General features: G+C 36.5%; 1 protein-coding gene across 1 annotated transcript in view; it reads left to right on the top strand.

Annotated features, from left to right (window-relative positions):
* Slc13a1 (solute carrier family 13 member 1) overlaps positions 1–15661 on the top strand; it is an 86528-nt gene extending 70867 nt beyond the window's left edge. Inside the window, exons 10-15 of the mRNA XM_075953500.1 lie at positions 316–417; positions 3131–3237; positions 6141–6250; positions 11936–12097; positions 13446–13583; positions 15166–15661. Coding sequence (XP_075809615.1) covers positions 316–417; positions 3131–3237; positions 6141–6250; positions 11936–12097; positions 13446–13583; positions 15166–15303 — 757 coding nt within the window. The 3' untranslated portion in view covers positions 15304–15661. The remainder of the gene's footprint in view (positions 1–315; positions 418–3130; positions 3238–6140; positions 6251–11935; positions 12098–13445; positions 13584–15165) is intronic.
* Positions 15662–21044: the final 5383 nt, after the last annotated feature.

The raw sequence follows: 21044 nt of genomic DNA, 5'->3' as shown, positions 1-21044 counted from the left end.
CACAGGCAGTTAATGTAAAGAAAATATCACTTACTTGCCAGCAAAGAAGTCCTAAGTCTTGACGAAGACCACAAACCTAAGAAGCTCAGTGACTTTAAGTTACTAAGTCACTAAAATGAAATCCATACCACTGCCCAATTAAAATTTGCTAGGTAGAAAAAAACATAAACAACATTCAGAGACGCTGAGGAGAAAGGGCAATTTCTAGAGCCCCGGCACTCTCCAAATAAGAGCGCATCATGTTCCCACAGCAGCCATCAGCTTGACAACAGCTCAGATTTCTCACAAATGTTGACAGCAGCGTGTTTTCTACAGGTATCAAGAAATCGTGACCTTGGTAATCTTCGTCGTGATGGCCTTGCTATGGTTCAGTCGGGATCCTGGCTTTGTTACTGGCTGGTCGGCCCTGTTTTCAGAGTAAGTATTCACGTGTCAGCCCTTTCTGTTCGGTGCTGTGTCGCTGCTAACTAACTGTTGAAAAACTGCAGTGAAGTGCTTTGGATATTTCTTTGGGAAAATAAAATATTTTTATGCCTAATCTCCTGTGGTGAGGTGATAAGTATCAGGTAAGAAAGCAAAAAGGATGGCCGTTATCCTCTGTATAAAAATTAGGGTCCATTAGACATACAGCTACTACCTCAGGACCAAGTTAGACATTTGAGCTGCATTTGACCAGGATCTAGGCTGGTAGCAGAGTTGCGAGAGCTGTACCGCCCGACTTTGCTCAGGAACCTTCTATTTATTCTGGACAAATCACTGCTCGCTCCCACTTCCTCTACTGGGAAGATGGAAATTACAGTAGCGCAGAGAATACTCCAATTTTTTTTTCTTTTCTAGTAAAAGTGCTAAATAGATATTGTGTGGAACAAATGCTACACAGTATGTTTTCTCTCGGTCCATTTTTGACCAGTACACTCTGGTTCTTACATCTAGAGGAGTTTCATCTTGCGCTTCCGGTCTCACATCCCCAGCAAGAACCCACATAGTTTGCGAGCACAAATTGAAACTGAGTCAGACGTAATTTGGCCTGATGGAAGAGAGAAACACCACCTTCCCTCAGCCTGACTTTTCTGTTTCCACAGGCATAGCAATAATTTTTTTTAAGGCCCAAACGATGAATGCAGATGTCTTATCTTACCTTGCCTCAAGCAGTGCATGAGACAGGATAGTTTAAAAGATCAGCTGGATGCTCTTGATTCCTTTAGACAAAGAACTTCTCATTTTTAAGAAGGCCAAATTAAAAGCATCATCCATTTATTTAAAACAAGCTATCGTTTAATAGAAGATTGGTACTTGATATTTTTCTAATAGGATATAGAGCAAAATAAATAACTCCAGCTCCCTTTAAAATCAACATCAACTATCACAAAGTTTTTCTCTCTCTCTTTCTCTTTCTGTAATGTACTGAGAATTAGATGGAATAGTAGCAAATAACAGTAAATAAAACCTAGGAGAAAGTAGCATATTCAGTACAATCAAATCTAATTTTTCTTCCTTGTCGCGGAAAACATAATTTAGGAGATGCTCTTCGTTTGTGTCAGGAAGACAGTATGTGCTATGAGCTGGGGCTTCTCCTCTCGCCTAACCTCATGAGAGACAGCAGTAGGAAAGCAAACGGGGCTTGGAAGAGGACAGAGCTCGGCAGTAGAGATAAAACAAGCACAAGGCCAATAAAATCTGTATAGGCTTAATTCTTGATAGTGTTGAGATAACCCAGTTCCTATTGAATCAAAATTCAAAGTAATAATGAAAAATTATATCTAAAATGTTTTATGAAAATGTTTGTCAACCTTTATACCTTAATTTGTCTAAAGTATGCATTCTGTAAAATGCGTGTACTGTGGGCAGGTTTTAGGCAGCAACAATTTCTAAGGCTGGTATGATATATTAAGATTTATTGCTACCACCCAATGTTTTCATTCCATCTGCTTGAATCTGGACCGATTTCAATATGTCTTTTCGTATAAAACAAAATCCAGTTACATGACACCTGGCTCAGTCTGGCAAAAGCTTAGCCAAAAATTGTAACAAAAATAGAATAATAAAGGAACAATAGATTTATAAGGATTGGTCATGTTTTTAGAAAGTTTTGCCACTCTAGTCTTTCTGTCAACAAGGAAAGAAAGTCAGCCTGCATTGAAGATGCATTTTTTTTAAAAAAAAAAAATATATATATCAAATTGAGAAAAATAATGTACTCCCTTGATTATTTAGATTTTTCACATAAGCTGCAAAAGTAGAGACTCTTGTAAAAAAAATAAGTCGATTGAGATGTAAGATAAGAAAACAAGAATGATGACGCTCGTGTTTCTTCACTCGCAAAAGTGCATGTCGTTGATACTGCTGACTTCTGAGGCTGTATTCTAATTGTTTGTGTCTGTTTCACTTGTATAATGTCCAGGTGCCTCTTAACTGTGGAGGCTTCCGGGAACCTGTCTTTTTGCTAGAATGGTCTGACAATTCCTAGCCCCATCTGTTCCCAAATTATTCTTAATTCGTACAGGGATCATTTGTGAGCATCTCGTAAGTCATTCTGGTCATTAATCTTCTTAAGTTTCTAGAGGGCAAAGCATCAAAGGGGTTGATTTCCTTTGGATGTATGGTTAGTATCCACGGTGGAAGCAGGTGTTTCATCCTAGAAACCAGATCAATTTGCTTTCACAGTGTATAGAGGAGTTTGAGGGGATACTAGCAACAGCATGTCTCGCTAAATTCAATAGAATGACATTATAAATCAATTACATGGGGCTTTGCCAAACTCCAGCAACTGTTTAAGCCTCAATTCTCTGACATTATAATAAAAAGCAGTATTTCAGAGAAGCAATTGCTTAACAAATCTGAAAGTTTACCTGAAATTTTTGCTCTGTTGGTCTGATAAGGTATTATCTGGTTATTCAGTATTGGCAATATGAGGATGTATTGAATTATTAGGAATGCATTCTGAAATGACTGGTCCTTATAAGTTACATCACTTCATTGGGAAACTACGTTTTAGAACAGACTGTGTAGATTAAATGATGTATATTTATTATCATTTCAATTTAAGTGTTATTAACATAATTCATTGATATCTTATCTCATATAAGTCCTTCATACCATTTTAATGAACATGTTTGTTCATATTTTTCAGGCATTCTGGTTATGTTACAGATTCAACTGTTGCGTTAGTTGCCGGAATACTTTTCTTTCTAATTCCAGCTAAGAAATTGACAAAAACTACATCTTCAGGAGAAATTGGTTGAGTATCATTTCTTTTTCTTTTCAAAGAAAAAAAAAGCTATCTTTTTTCATTTTCATACCAATTCCAGTTCCTGCTCCCTCTCCTCCTCCCAATCCCTCCACACATCCCCACCTCAACCCTATCTATACTTCAGAGAGGATAAGGCACATTGCTTTGGGGAAGGTCCAAGGCCCTCCCTATTATGTCTAGGCTGACCAAGGTATCCATCCAAAGAGAACAGGTTCCAAAAAAGCCAGTACAAGCAGTAGGGATAAATCCTGGTGCCACTGCCAGTAGCCCTGCGGTCTGCCCCAGCCATACAACTGTCACTCAAATTCAAAGGGTCTAGTTTGTTCCTATGCTCGTTTTTTCCCTATCTGGCCAGAGTTGGTGAGCTCCTATTAGCTCAGGTAAACTGTTTAAGTGTCCCCATCATGGTCTTGACCTCTTTGCTCATATTCTCACTCCTCCCACTCTTCAACTGGACATTGGAAGCTCAATCCAGTGTTCCATTGCTGGCCTCTGCCTGCTTCCATTAGTTGCTGGATGAAGGTCCTATGGTGACATTTAAGATACTCATCAATCTGACTACAGGGCAAGTCAAGCTCCGGCACCCTCTCCACTATTGCTTAGGGTCTTAACTGGGGTCATCCTTGTGGATTCCTGGGGATTTCTCTAGAGCCATGCTACTTACTAGCCCCATAATGGCTCCCTCAATCAAAATATCTCTTTCCTTGCTCTCATCTCTGTCTTTCTTCCATATCAACTATCCTGCCCACTCAAATTCTCTTCCCCCTCCCCTTCTCCCCTCATCTTCCCCTTCTGCCCTCCCTACTCCTCCCACCCCCATGCTCCATTGCTGGTGGAAATGCAAACTTGTACAACCACTTTCAAAATTAGTATAGTGGTTTCTCAGAAAATTGGGAATCAACCTACCTCAGGATCCAGCATTACCACTCTTGGGCATATACTCAAAAGATGCTCAATCATACTATAAGGGCATTTGTTCAACGTGGTTTATAGCAGCATTATTTATAATAGCCAGAACCCTAGATGCCCTTCAACCAAAGAATGGGTACAGAAAATGTGGCACATTCACACATTAGAGTACTAGTCAGTGGGAAACAAAACAAAACAAAACAAAGACATCTTGAAATTTGCATGCAAATGGATAGAAGTAGAAAAAAACATCCTGAGTGAGGTAACCTGACCAAGAAAGATGAAGATGGTATGTACTCACTCATAAGAAAATACTAGATATAAACAAAGGATATTGAGCCTATAGTTCATGATCTTAGAGAAGCTAAGTGACAAGGTGAACCTTAAGAAAAACATACATATCCACCAGAAAAGGGGAAATAGATGAGTATCATTTCTAACAGTAAATTTATAGAACATCTTTTGAAGAAATTAAAATTCCATAAGCTTCAGTTAGCACATAGAATATTAAAAATGGCCATGTCAGTATAACCTCTATCTTAGCTTATCCCACTTATACCCTGAACCCCCTATTCGGCCAGTATTTATCTCTACCAACAGGAAGACTCTCTAGAGTGTGCAGAAATGAAAGTCTATTTCCTTTTATACCCAGGTTACAGCTCTTCTTGAGGGATATCGCCTCCCCTGCCAAAATCAGAATATTGACTAACAAGGAAAGAAGAATGATTGATGAGACCTCAGTAATAATTTTTGAGGACCTAGAGAAAGACAAGTTTCATGAGAAAGATTATTTACAGTTTCACAGAAAGTCCTTGAAGAAAAGAAAACAAGCATCTTATAGGCATAGCCTGAGTTCACAATTGGAAAAGGTGCTTAGTAAGAACACTCACAGTATTTACAACGCATGGTCAGAGAAGTGCACACATCTGCAGGAGCATGCATTCTCCTACATGCACTTCTTACACATGATTCGCTCCTGCCTGTGCTTTATGTTAACATCAGTTTTCAGGGGCTGCATTTTTATGTGCATACATAGGGCAAATGGGTTATAACAGTTTGGAAGCACAGTTTCATGTTGGTTGCTGATGTGAGTAGCCTAATGACAGAACAGTATTAAGAAGTCTTATTTGCCTTACAATCTTAGGACAGTCCATCATTGGGTAGATATCAAGGCAGGAACTCCAGTTACATCACATCCACAATCAAGATAAAAAAAAAACAAATACTTTTATTATTTTGAAGCCTCCTCTAGTCTTATAAATTCCAGGGGTCATCTCATGAAATAATATAACCCACAGTTGACTGGGCTCTCCCACATCAATGGACAGTTAAGACAGTCCCTCGCAGACATATCCAAAGGCCAAGGCAATCAAGATAATTCTTCATTGAGTCTCTCTTCTCAGTTGATTCTAGGTCATGCCCATTTGACAGAGTTCAATGCACTGTCCTATAGTAAGAGTAGAAAGATGAGCCCATGAAAGAATGGCATGACTAATGACAATATCATAATGATTTATCTAAATGTAATTCAAATATTATCAGAAGGATTTGACCAAAATACTTTCTCAAAGTTTCTTAAAGTATTTTTTCTGTGTCTGAGTGTTCCCTTGCACATGTGCGTGTGCACTGTTTGGATCCATGTAGAGGCTGGAAAAGAGTGTCAGATTGAAACTGGAGTTACAAACAGTTGTGAGCCACCATGTAGATGCTAGGAATTGAACCCATGTCCTCTGGAAGAGCAGCCAGTGGACATAACTTCTGAGCCATCTCTCCACCTCCAGAGTTATAACATTTTTAATCAGTATAATATAATATTCCACTTAAAGTCAGTGCAAACTCAAAGTCGAGGCCAAATCTCTGCCTGGAAAACAGTATCAAGATATTGTAAGTTTCTTGTAACATGACTATTCAGGAGACTGATAAAAATCATTGAATATTCTTGTGTTCAACAATATTTAACTGTAGGGTTTTTGTTTTGCAGTTGCTTTTGATTTCTCTCCCCTGATTACTTGGAAAGAATTCCAGGCATTCATGCCGTGGGACATAGCTATTCTCGTTGGTGGCGGCTTTGCCCTGGCAGATGGCTGTCAGGTAATGCTCAGTGTGTATGAGATTTAACAGTTAACTAGGTGGTTGAAAAGAAGAATACAGGCACATTCAAGCTTTGGGCATAGTCACCTTTATCCTCTCATTTTAATAATGCAGAATTCAATAGCCATGCAGTATCCCATGAGATGAGGTGAGTTCATAGTTCAAGAACTTTTACAGGCTGTAAGCATAAACAATAATGTCACAAGGTCTCAGAATGTCAAAGAAAATAATGCAAAAAAGATTAAAATACTTAATCCATGACATTATACTTGAAGAGTAGCTTAGTAGGAGGAAAAACTTAGATTCAAAAATGTGGTTCCTAATTCGACATGTTCATTTGTTTGCTTGCTTATATTTTTATGTCATTTCATATAGAATTTGTGCAATTCTTCAGTTTCAATTCAATAACCCATCATTCTATCATTGTCAAATAAGGAGATGAAAAATAATGCCATAAATTTATCTTGTGAATGAATTCCAGAATATTTAATGTGGCAATTTCTGGTAAATAATGTCCACTGTCAGGAAGAAATGAAAACATCATGAGTTAGACAGATGGCCATTTCATTGATCTATCCACCAGCTGACACAAAGCAAGCTCTTATCCCTTCTAATTGCCCTGGTCATTGTAGGTTTCCTAGAAGAAAATTATCTTCTCTAAAACTTTTTGAGAATATGTACATACAAGCAAGATCAAATGTACTCAGTAGGTTGTATATATGTGTTTGTATATATTAGAAAAATAATATATGTGAATAATATATATTATATATAATGTATATATAGTATATAATTGAAGAAGAGACCATGCATTTAGCAGGGGAGACATGGAAGAAAATTTTTGAGGGAATCTTGAGAGTGGTGTAGATATAGTGTCAATGTATGAAACTCTCAATTTTTGTTTTGAAAAAGCAAAGAATATTTCTATCTTTCTGTCTGACTACACACCAGTCACTCAGGGGGTTCATAGTTTTCTATTAAATACTCAGCGCTGATTTGCATCTATTTCCATACTCAGTCACAAACAGCAGGATGACAAGGGAGGAACTGTGACAAGTCCCCTGACTTCTTCGAAGTCATATATTTATTTATTTCAATTTACAGTACAAAGTGCTATTGTTTCTTCTTGATAGGAGAATACTGTTTACTTCTAATTTTCTTACTAGTTCCTGCATAGGTTTTAGATTCGGACCTTTTCAGCAATAAGGGTTAGTAATTACTGTAAGTCTTAGAAACCATCTCAACTCAGAGAGCCTTTTGCCAAATTGCTTTAGGCTTAGATATGCCCAGATAAAAATGGTAGAAGTATAAGACAATAACAATTTTCTTTTCTACTATTTCAGCAGTAATGAGATCTGCATTCTCAGAATAATAACTGCCATCTTTATGTCTGCTGATTTGAACTGTGAGGAAAGCAGAATCAGAAAGTCTGGCATTCATAAGAATGTTGCTCTTCTCTGCTCAGAATATGTCTAAACTGGACTCTAGACACTCAAAGTGGCTTTGAAAGCATCGACCAGACCCTAGAACAGCAAAATCTGAGGAAATGAAAAGGTGTGGATTTAGTCTGATGCACATGGCTCTCTCAGTGGAAGAATTAGGAAATCACAGAGGGAGGAATAATTCACTATAAAGATCCTAGTACCTGGAATCTGTATTCTGCAAGAATTTCCAGAAAAACTACTCCTGAGTAACCAAACTGAAGTCAAAAGCTTCTCACACACACAAAAAAAAGTCCGTACAAAATTGTGACCCTAAAAATTGGTTTTACAAAATACTAGGAGACAACTTGAAAAACTTTTGTTCAAAGTTATAATTTGTCTGACAAATGTCTCAAGCCACGGAATATTTCTACTTTAAAAAATAACCAAAAAATTAAAAAGAACCATGAGGTAGCAATTATGTGCTATTTACCTCATACTGTGTCCTTTCTCTTAAATGCCCCTGACTTGATTTCAGATGAGGAATGTCTCACAAAGTGATGGATACTGTCTAACTCTTCCCAGTGAATAATTTCTCTTTGTTGTTGGTTTTTTTACACATTATTCAAATGCTTTTTCTACGATAACTGTGAGAGATTAAATACTGTTTTCTCAAATATTCCTAAGTTCTCAAGAACATAATAAATAATGACAAAGAGTACTAACAGTCTTTAAAGATAAAAATTGTACAACACAGTCAATAGCATACAAAAAATGTTTAAAACCATGCAAGATAGTGGGAAAATGTTGTATGAGTAAATCGTTTTGTGAAAGTAGATGAACTATGTAGGTAAGAAAATGGAAGGGTCCTCAAGAAATTAAATTATTTAATATTAAGATCCTGAAAGGGAGAAAGAATTGGAAGCAACGGATAATATTGTAAGCAAGGAAGAAGCCAGGGCTGGATATTAAAATGGTTTTTAAAGCTTCCAAGGTTATGCAATTTCTTCAACTACTATCCCTATTCTTGAAGGGCCACACAGTCTTTAGGAAACTGTTTCATTTTGTAGCGAAGTTTAAGCATGGTCTCCATCAATAATCATTGCTTATTACCAAGAGCTTTAAATCACCATTTAATAGTCTCTTTAAATAAAAATGGGTATGTAGTCAAGAGCCAAGAGATAGTTGGGAGAAGCCCCATTTACAATAACCAAAGGAAGAAAACTAAAATGAAATAAGGAAACAAAAAGAAATAGAACAAGGAAAAAGTAAAGAGATTGAACAAAGCAATATATTCTTTAAATTTTATCATTGGTGCCTCAAAGGGATGTCAGAAAGATACAAAAAGTAAAAGAAAATACCATTTAAAAATAATAACAAAGTAATTCTCTCAAATTTAGAATTATGGTATCAACTTTATATTTAAAAGTCAGCAACATTCTTTAAAGATAAAATCTAACATATGTCAGAAATACAACAAAAGGCAAAAAGACAGTAAACACTAAAAAGAGTTGATTGTCCGGTACCAAATGGTCAGCCCTCAACATATACATTTAAGCAACATTAACACTCTCAGTAGCTTGAATGTGTGTATATGTATGTGTGTACATATATAAGCATTTATGTATGTGAGTCTGTATTTGTGTGTGTATAACAATAAAGAAAAGGGGGCATGAGTTTGAGAGGGAAGGGGGAATTAGAGAAATTGCAGAGAGAAGAGAGGGGAAATGATGCAACTATACTTTAATCAAAAATAAAGTAAAATTGTGAAAAGATAAGAAAACTAGAGCATTAGTCTACAAACTCCTCAAGACTCAGTTTAGAAAGAGAAAAAGAGTAGAAAGGAAGGAGATCTCTATTAATAACACCCGGAATGTCTCAGAAGTAAAGTCTCTGAGATTCTTGGCTAAGAGAACTATGAAAAGGTTCATGCTCGAGGGAATTACGTAGAGTCTACATTGTAGATCTCATAATCTTGAGGTGGAGATAGAATCATAATGGACTCCAGAACGAATCACAAACACTTGCTGCATTCCTCTCACACTCAATCAGAACGAGGTAAAACACATCTTCACTCACTGTCTAGGATTCTATGTCCTTGTGTTTTAGTTTTTATACTTCTAAATGTTACACTCAGTATTCATACCCTTATATGTATAAATCCATAAAGCTAAATATCCATTCTCATAATGGCTCATTGGATAAAATGCTTCCTCTACAAGCTTGGGAAATAGAGTTCAAATCTCCAGGAACTCATGTAAATTGTAGGTGGTTATGGTGACCCTCTGTAATTCCAGAGCAACCTAAATAGATAGATTGGCCATATCAGTGGACTCTGGATTAAATTGAGAGAACCTGACTCCACATATAGAGTGTATAGCAGTCAAGACTCTTAGCATCAATCTCAGGCTTACACACACACACACACACACACACACACACACGGGCATGTGCCCACATACATATAAACATACACAATATAATCATGCACTTGCACAAACATACACATGATAAAATACAAATAAAATAGTTAATTCTGTATATGAATCAAAACAATAAACAATAAAACTGATATCTAGCGCCCATATTTGTGATGCTTGTATTTACTTTGGAAATGAATTTATTGCTTATAATCAAAGTGTTTTCCTGATGCATAGCCTAGATTTTCATAAGTATAAAATCACAAAGGGTAGACTTTTCCTTCTATTTAGGGAGAAATCAGATAATCAACCGATTAATCCGAGTGCAGGCAATATTTTGGACTCCATGAAATGAAACAAAGATCAATATCTAGTCAATTTAAAGAATCCCACAGAAAGACACCGAAAATAAATTGATAGTTTACCATTGCTGAGTGATTTTGATGATTTCGAAACTATAATTCCCAAATTCAGAACTAGAAAAATAGTGTGAAAAGAAATAAAATAATTTTCAGACCTATAAATACTCTGCAAATGTACTTTCTCTCCTACAATCTCAGCATATTTGAAAGGATGTGTTGTTCCCACAAAGCAGGGTGATGAGACAACAGTGGACTTAAGTAGGTCTAAAATTAATCTAGTCCAGACGGAGCAGGAAAAGGTCTATTCCAGGACAGATATCTTGAGGGAACACGAACAAAGCAAACCCACTTGCTTCACGTGTTTGTTTGCTTGTTGGATAGGTCTCCAGGTAGTTTGAAGAGCATGATGAATTGGTGATAGGTTTTTAGAAAACTAAGCATTCAGACTAATGTTTTCTTTGGAAAACAAAGTAAATATAATCTTAGATGGTTAAGTGGCTCATCAATGAACAATATTTATATAATTATAACATTAATCTTTAAATATCGATTTAACCAAAGTATAGCAATGTTCTGAGGAATTAAGGGGCAGAAAACATATGTATGATGAATGGCATAAAAAAAAACATAATCCTCAGGCAACATATTAGGAAATCAATAAATAATGTTTCCAGTTGAAATTTTAAGAAAAAGCTTAATTAGAACGTTATTTTGAAGGATACCTATACTAATACTAAATATCAGTGTAAATAGCTACTAACAGTTGACAATTCTTGCCTATGGGGGATACAGCTTAGGAGAAGGGGAAGGAGCCTGCAGGCTTCCCTTTTCTTAAAGCTCTATGGTCCATCATGACTTACCAAGACATTTAGATATTTTGATTACATAAAATTAATGTTTAATAGAGGAAAGCATAGAGAGAGAATTTAAACTTCTTAAAGCTTGACTATAGTATTGAAATAATTCTGAAAACTTGTTCATATCAAACCTATCTATATTTATCAAAACACAAGAATATGGGAAATGATAGTTCAGAAACAAACTCAGTAAATACCGTATGTGTGTATGTGAATGATGTGATTAAATTGGGCTTCATTAAAATGAATCATGTGAAGTGGGACAGCTGTGTAGCTTGGTCTGTTTGTGAGCCTCCTAGGACTGGGATCAGGGCCTGTCTATAACATTTTGCCTGGAATTTGGGAACCTATTCTTCATTCTGGGTTGCCTCTCCCAGCATCAGTGCAAAGTGAGGAGCTTAGTCCTACCTCAGCGTGTTATGCCATGCTTTGTGGATACCTAAGAGTGGCTTGCCCCTCGCTGAACAGAAACAGAGGAGGAGGAGATGGGTTGGGGTAGAGGGGAGGCAGAGGAGGAGACAGGAAGGGAGGGAGGGAAACTGTGGTCGGGATGTAAATTTAATGGAAAAAATAATTAATAAAAATAAATCATGTGAATAATAAATACTGCAAATTTGTTTTTTAGGCATCAGGACTATCTACCTGGATAGGAAGTAAATTGTCTCCTTTAGGTTCATTACCAATTTGGCTAATAATTCTGATCTCTTCTTTGATTGTCACGAGTTTGACGGAGGTAGCCAGCAATCCAGCTACCATCACCATCCTTTTCCCAATATTATCTCCTTTGGTGAGTATTACACTTATATTGCTTTCCTCTAGAGTAGGTTTTCTTGTCATTTTGACTGTGAGTTTTCATCCTGTGGTATAGTTTCTTTTGGCCCAAATGAACCTTCTGTAAGCAACCTATATGGTCTTTATCTGCACCAGGTGATGCTTACTCAAGGGAACTATATTTCGCATCCAAGTAGGATAATCTTTAGTAAATAATTTACCTTTTCTCTGCACAGGTTTTTGTTTTGTTCTGTTTTCATTTGCAAAGATATGAAACTATTCTGGATCCAGTGCAGCCCTAAGTTGATTCAATAGTTCTAGGCACTTTGAAATATCACCTTTCCGAACAGTGTTTCTAAGTTTCTGGGAAGTTCTTCCTATAAGTGATGTACAGACGAATGAGAATATAGTCTTAACCTTGAGGCCTAAATTTCTTAGACAGTTCTTGAGACAGTGTGCTAAAAGGGGGAAGAAGACCACTTTTCCACACTCCATAGCAAGCACATGAGATAACTTTGCGTGAAATGTTTTTCTGATTCAGGTGGGTGATGTTGGTGAAAAGAAAGCACTTTAAATTAAGAACTGTTTTAAAGAGACAGCAAAGATTGTCTTTCTGAAAATGATTCCCAGCCACTCCACAGAGTTATTTGCTCATATACTTGAGTTGCTACTAAAAAAGAAAATCTAGATTGTTTATCAATTGCCTATTGGCAAGAAATCACAAACAACATGTCATCTCAGCTTTCGGCTTTCTGGTTTTATTTCATGAAATAAACCACCAGAAAATTATGCGACAAGTTCCAGATAATAACCACTCTCGCTAAGTAATGATCACTGAGGAATTTTAAATCTCTCATGGAAGCAATTGAGTAAATAGTACACTGAAAATCTCTAGAGCCACAGGCACCTAGGCCTTCCCAAGATTCTCTTGGTTGTCTGCATGCTCGACAATTTCTTTGGTGTCTCTGACCTCAGTGACATCATCTATTACTTTGAGCTATACTTGCCATCTTATAGTTTTCTAAAATGTTTAAGAATATACAAAGATATTATTATATAGTATAATATGTGAATGTATGTAACACTAATTACATAATAAATATATTTTGTTTAATGTAGTTTCTGAGATAAGGTATACTTTACTTTCTAAATAAATTGTAATATAAAGGTCTAAATACATAACAATAACAATAAAAATAAGAGGTACTTTACAATACTCTGAAAAGTTCTAAATTATGCATTATTTTATGCTTTTAGGTTTCAACTCTATTCTGGGAAAGTATTTTACCATAACTTTGTTCATTTTCATGTTTGGTGTCCACCCTCAGCATTTTAATTCTGCCCTCCTTTGGCTTTTCCCACAGGCGGAAGCCATTCACGTGAACCCCCTTCATATTTTACTGCCTTCTACACTCTGTACGTCATTTGCATTCCTTCTGCCAGTTGCAAATCCACCCAATGCTATTGTTTTTTCATACGGCCACTTGAAAGTCATCGACATGGTAAGTTAGCAGCTATAAGAACATGATGTCACCCAATAGACTCCTCTACCTGATGGGCCAAATAAGTGCTACCCTTGCATTCTAATCAATCCTGATAAAATCAGAGTTTGAAGTCTGTTTCTAAAACTGTGGGTACGAATGGTCATAGGATTATTTTCAAGAAGTGGACATGCCATTAGAGTTTATGGTCACAAATAGAGATGTGGAATGCATGAGCATTGGTCTGGGGAAGGGAAAAGAACATGGGATTTCTTAATGTGACTCCTTAAACCTATGCCAAGATTAGGATCCAACCTAAGGCAAAATAGAAACAGGCACACTACTGTTCTGTATCACAAATATTTATGCAACATTTGGTCTGATGAAGACATTGCTCAATACCTGAGGAAAAGTACCTTTCGTGTAGATCTTGTAGATGTCTTTCTAGAGGATCTCTGTGAGAAACAAAGAAAAATTTAAGTGGTAGAACACACATTTTGTTTCCAAATACAAATCGTGGTAGCTGAGAACCAATTTGAGAATATTCCAGTCTTAACCCAATCTCCATCACCAATTTCCAACCCAACCCAAAGGAGAATAAGTCAAAATCAGTTCTGTGAGTTTGCTCCATCTGTGGAGTTACAAGGTGAGTTCCTGTTCCTTTTTCCCACCCTAATTGCTGTCCCTGAAAACCAGTGAAATAAAACTTCTGGAAATATTTCTATGCTCAAGGCACATAATATCTTGTTGCAAAATAGAATGTTTAACACAAAATATCACAAACATGTATGTGTGTGGATATGAAAAATTATGGCTTGTGTGGATAGAAAAGGGATATCCAAAGTAATCATGCTAAATATTTCCCTTTTGCTTTGGAAAGCCATGTCTTAATGCAGAGAATTCAGGAACAGGCAAACAGTCTCTGTAAGGGGACCAACCACAACTACTTTAAGCTTTGCAGGCCATAGAGTTTCTGCCACAATTACCCTCCTCCACTATTGTATCATATAACCAGTTAATGATATTCTATAAACAAATGAGCAACGATATGGTCTAGGGAAAAATCAAATGGTAGTAACAAAAAACAATTTAAGAGCAGCAGCTGACAATCTCTAATATGTAAAAAACTATTTTGAGATTGTTCATTGGACACACTAGAATTCCGATGTAAGAGTTTCAAAAAAATAGCAACACAAGAAAGAGGAATAGAAGTGGCATTACAAAATTTCAATAAAAAAATACTCTCATGGGAAACCAGTAATGCTAAATGATCCTGAAGAATACTGTTATCACATGGCATTCCTGAAAACTATTCATTCATAAATAAGATCATCAATCACCAATTGTAATTTGACATACAAGGGCAGAGTGACTGACATATATTCCAAAGAGAAGCCTCTCTGGTGCTGTCAAAATGATAGTGAGGGACAGATTCTCATTTGATATGAAAGGGAGAATATACCCAGCTGATGATAATCACGACTTATGCAGGTCATTGAGAGTGTATGTAAATCAGGCTTATGCTTTGTGTGATGCAATTCTGAAATCGCTGTGGAATTTTTTCCACTGGGAGACTGACATGTGTGCATTTTTCCTGTTCTAGGTTAAAGCTGGACTTGGAGTAAATATTTTGGGTGTTGCTGTGGTGATGCTGGGCATGTTCACCTGGATCGAATCTATGTTTAATCTCAATGAGTACCCTGCCTGGGCTCCCAATTTTGTTAATCAGACCATGCCATGACAAGCACAAAATTGCTACCTACTTTATTGTGACTTTGGGACTTGCTAGGAATTCATTGTAAGATGTAACTGTATATTATTGACACATATCAATCAATGATATAGTCACTGCAGTCCTGGTAAATGCCTCACACTCACTGTCATAGAGTCTATATGTCTTTTGAAGTACAACCAAAGAGCATCTACACACCTACATTCAGAAACCTATGGTTGAAATTGTGTTGGCAGACCCTCACACTCTTTCTCCATAAAAATGATGCTAGTATCTTCAACAAAGTTAGGCCATTTTCCACATCTTAAACCTGGAGTTAAGTGTAACATTTCAAACATTAATTTATTATTTGGAAATCTTCTTATGAAACTAAGAGCAGAAAATAAAGTATAAAAGTAAATGTGATACTTGAATAAATCATTTCTATAGTGTTTTTCAAGGGAATTTACTAAGGAATCAAGCCACAGCCATTGGTGTAATAAAAAGTAACATGTGTATTTATTTATTTATTGAAAATTCCACAGAGAAACCCTGTCTTGAAAAACCAAAAAAAAAAAAAAAAGAAAATTCCAGCTGCATTATTACTAAGGTATAGACAAAACAAATTGAAATTAAAATAGTTATAAATTCCAAAATCCACGAATTCATTTGATAGTAGAAAATTTACAATGATTAATTCTATGTGTCCATATAAACAGGCTCTCATTTTATTTGTCTGTGAATTCCATGCTGAGCAATGCATTTTCAGGAGTTATGAATAAATGAGGTGTGATTTGCAGTATTTTAGGGTACAGTTAGAAAAGCCATGCATTAAAACTATTAACACATCTGTGCAATGTCTGACGTCTGCATCTGTCACCACAGAATCACAGGATTTGGATTCTCCCCTGCTTAGTCTCGCAGAGGAAATAAACTAAAAAAAAAAAAGCCCCCAGTTTCACAAATCCTGGGTTGGCACAAAGACTACAAATTTTGAAGAAAATAACCAGAAGCGTAGTCATTTCTCTCTAGTACTCTGAAAACTTTGCTTAACTTACTTTGTAGGGCCCTGTAACCACTGTTGTCAAGACGCAAACTCTTCACTTGGGTTAGCAGATGTCCAGTAGGTGACCGTAGCAGGATAAAAGCATTTAAAATCCCTCCTTAGCATCGTTTCTCTCACTTTATTCTAATTAAATTTATTTTTATTTTAAAAAGTGTTTGTTTTAGAGAACAATATATGAAAAATGAGTTGTAATTTGAAAATATTACTATATATAGAAGTAAATCACATAAATCTATTATATCGATACTGAAATAAGAAAGATAGAAGTAAGTACAGAATAAAAAATTAAAAAGATGTACTTGACAAAAAAAACTACTTATGATAAAGAAAACCAGCCTTCAAGCATACAGACAAACAAGAAATAAGATTAAAAAAAAAAAAGAAAGATCTTTGGTATTCCAAAGCTGGCCTAAAAAAATAAAATTATCAAAACCAAAATAATCTGTCCATTTAAGAAAAAATTGACTTTAGAGCATGGAATTTTCCTGCTAAAAATGAAATGGAGGTCAAAATGAACTTTTGTTTTTATTCCTCATTTGCACATTCCTTGACGTTAAGGCCTGGTTTGGAAATTTTTTAAATGCTACTATTTATAAAATTATTCTTGAAATTAAGCATCAAAAGGTTTCTAAAAATTATGATATATCTTTCTTACTTTTTATCGTTTAAATGATTTTTTTAAATTTAAATATATTTTGATCTTATTTTTCCTCTCCCTAAAGTTCATTAGGATACTCTCCACCTCTCTACAACTTTAAGTTCATTCTCAGGAAACAAAAACCCAATACAACTAAAGTCCCCAAAACTGAGGAAAAAAAAATAACACTACCCAAGAAGCAAAAGAAATTACCTCCCAAACTGAACCAAACAGAAACAGGCACAAACAAATAACTGTGGCTTTTCATTTTATGTTTGTCAGCTGCTCCTGAACATGACGCCTGTCCTGGAGGGGTTTACCCAGTGCCGCTGCATTAGAGAAAAATGATTTCCCCCCCTCCCAGCAGATACAAGTGACAGTTTCCTTGTTAGCCTTTACCCTAGTGACTAGGTTTTCATTCATTCATTAATCCACTCATTCATTTTTTGAAATATAACACAATAAATATAATAAGATAAAACAAAAACTATTCATTGAAGTTGAACAAGAGAAACCAAGAAAAGGAAAAGAACCCAAGAGCAGGCACAAGAATAAGAAACTCACTCATTTACACACTCGGGAATCACTAAAAACGCTAAACTGGAAGATTACATGTGTACAAAGAGGACCTGGCTCAGCCCCGGGCATCTCCTGTGCATGTTGCATCAGTCTCTGTGGGTTTAAATGAATTTTGATCATGTTGATTTGGAGGGCCGTGTTTTTCTTGGTGTCCTCCATCCTTTCTGGCTCAAACACTCTTTCTGCTTCCATAGAATGCCCTGAGCTCTGACGGAGAAGGATTTGATAGAGCTATTTTTTTTATTAGCTTTTTTTTTTATTGATAAAAGAAGAATAAAGAAAAAAAAGCAAATTTCCACCTCCTCCCAGCCTCCCGTTTTCTTCCCCCTCCTCCCACTCTTCTCCCCCTCCTCCCACTCTTCTCCCCCTCCTCCCACCCCTCTCCCCTTCCCCCCACTCCTCTCCCCCTCCCTCTCCAGTCCCAATGAGGAGCAGAAGGAGGGAGAACATGAGCAAAGAAGTCGGGACCACGAGGGGTGCACCCACCCACTGAGACAGTGGAGCTGATCTAGTGGGAGCTCACCAAGGCCAGCTGGACTATTACCAAAAAAAAGCATGGGATAAAAATTGATAGAGCTATTTTATTCAGGGCTGAGTGTTTCACGGTCTCTTACCCTCTGTGTTGTACGTGGATGTGGTTGAACATGCATACCTCTATGCATGTCCCCATCTGTTACAGAAGGAAGCTTCTCTGATGGTGGTTGAACAAGGCTCTGATCTACAAGTCCAGCAGAGTATCATCAGCAGTCATATCATCACTACTTTTTTTCTATTTTTAGACGAGTACTATTTGGTTTTATCCTAGGTCTCTGTGTTATTTAGTCTCAGGTGACCCAAGCAGTGTCAGGTATATCTTCTAAAATAACGTACAATGAATCGTCTGTTATTACATGTGGTAATTAGTCAATGAAAGTTAATCATCTTTTCAAATAAAAAGTCATTCTTTTTAATCTTAAAAGATAATCCTGCTGCTTTGTGAAAATCATCTATGTTCAATTAATTTATTTATTCCTTTATTATTTTCCCTATCATATGTCACACTTTTATTTATGATCCGGAATATAGATTAAATTCTGCTCACTACTTGTCATTTAATTTATCACTGATAAATTATATTATGTATTAGGTACATTTTTATTATGAAAAACTAAAATGAATTTTCCAATTATTATGAATAAGTTTTGGTCTCAAGAAAATGATATCAGCATTTCAGCTTGAATAATTTTAATGTATTACTTCCAGCAGCTGCCATCTGAGTTCAAGAATGGTAATACTTAGCCCAAAATTGTTTAATTGAGCCTTCCTGTTTTCTTGCCACATCTTTATGTTTGGTCGATATATCAGAACTGACTGATGATTCATTTCACATTAATCCCTTTTATATCAAAGTTCTCAAGCTTTTAAAATCTGGGGATTGCATGCTGTCTTTGAAATTTCTAAAAGACTCTCTTAAACAGATGATCAAACATGTCTTCATCCTCCCACTCTTTTGCAGATAGTATTTTTGCCATTATCTTGAACATCACTTAAAGGTTAACTAGTAATCATTGTCACTTTAAATTTGAGCATCTTACTTAGGATCAGATCTTGTCTGGATAATAGTAGCAATTTCACTAACTGCTCCTTCACTGTTCACGTAAGTACATTGAAGGCTTTGCTGGCATATGCATGTCTTTCATGTGCCCCAGTTACTACTGTGCAGGGCAGTGTCTCCAGGATCCAGACCTCCTTTTCTAGCGAGTGTGTGATGTCCCCCCCTTCTTGGTTTCCATGTCTTTGCTCCTCTTAAAGGTAGAGAAATTGACTTTCAACAATTGCTACTAATTAACATTATTGCACACAGTTGACAAAACAATATCATGGCATGTTGTTTGTGTCTTGACATGCTTTCTATATGTAAAAGGCTGTTGCATTTATCTCTGTATCTCTGCCTCAGGTAAATATTTGGAAAGAACCTTTGTTATAACTAGTCCAAGTACAGAGAATAAGTTACTATGGAGTGCTTGGCCATATATGTGACTTGTTTACCACACTCCTTTATCCCGAGCTCAAGGAACAACACTGAAGAAGAGGAGAAAGAGTGTAGGAACAAGAGGTTAGAGAGGGCTGCAGTTAACAAGATCAAGAGAGTCAAATTCCAACATCTTTCAGGGAGGGCTTACAAGGCCCTACCCCTAGCTGAAGACTTAATAACAGTTGATAGATGCTGAAGGAGGGAGTTAGTTTTCTTTGGCAGTGTTTTCCATAGTAGATTGCCCATGCCTTAGTAGATGCTCCTTTACCCATTCACATATGGATAGCACTTAATTCAGCCTTAGTGGATTAAGAAGAAGAGGAGGAGCGGGAGAAGGGGGAGCAGCAGGAGGAAAACAGGAATGAGAAAGAGGAAGAAAAAGAGAAGAAGAACAAGAAAAAAGAGGAGGCAGGAGGGAGGGGAAATGGAGATGAATTTGGGAGAGGAACATGAATAGTGGGGTCTAGGAGAGTTAGACATGGATAGTGAGTGTTGATGATAAAAACATGGTCTATTAGTATATGAATTTCTCAAAGAATAAATAGAAATAGTATTCAATAAAAAGAACCTTTGTGGTGATATTTTTATCCCAAAACTGTATTGATTTCTTTGATAAGTAACTCTAATGTGTATTTGTTTATGTATTTTACCAAATTAATTCGCCAAAGTAATTTACCAAATTGAATGTTTTTTCCTACTTATTTTTGGTAGGAGATGGATGCTAGGAAAGAAACAGTAAACCCAAGAGAAATGAGTCAATTTTATTCTTGGAACACAGCCTAAAAAAGAAAAATAGTTAAAAACTGTTACTCCAGGTCAGCACTAGCAATCTTACACACAAACAAACCACGATAACTTGTAAAAATGCTCTAGATACGTTCTGGGAAGGCAACTATCAAAAGTATGGTCACTTTTGTGGTGGTAACCCACATTAGTTCAGTTGTCACTAGAAATAGCTAACAGGCAGAAATTAAAAGGAGTTTTAGAAATATGTAGTCTTCAGCTGTTTAACAAGTCTGTAGATCCTCCTGTCTCTCTCCCATCCTCAGCACTGGGGTTACAGTACATATGACCATGCCCAGCACTGGGGTTACAGAACATATAACCATGCCCAACGCTAGGGTTCTGTGACTTATGACCATGACGAGCACTGGGGTTATAAACATATAACCATGCCCAGCACTGGGGTTATGGTACACGTGACCATGCTCTGCTTTCCACATGGGCACTATGGGTTGAACTCATGCTCCCATGTCAAACACTCTTATTTACTTAGCCATCTCTCCAGCACCACTTTGTATGATGTTTTAATAAAAACTGACAAACTACACCCATGTGAAAGCAATGTGCATGACCTAACACTAACAGAATAAGTGGAATCCAAATGACAAAGAGATCAGGTATCATAACTGTTAAATGTAGGCCATAAAATCATGAGAACTAATATCTGAAAACATGAGGAGAGTTATGGAAAG

This window comes from Microtus pennsylvanicus, chromosome 19 (assembly GCF_037038515.1).
Source record: "Microtus pennsylvanicus isolate mMicPen1 chromosome 19, mMicPen1.hap1, whole genome shotgun sequence".
NCBI lineage: Eukaryota > Metazoa > Chordata > Mammalia > Rodentia > Cricetidae > Microtus > Microtus pennsylvanicus.
The sequence above is the reverse complement of the archived record's forward strand: the minus strand, read 5'-3'. Positions and strand labels throughout refer to the sequence as shown.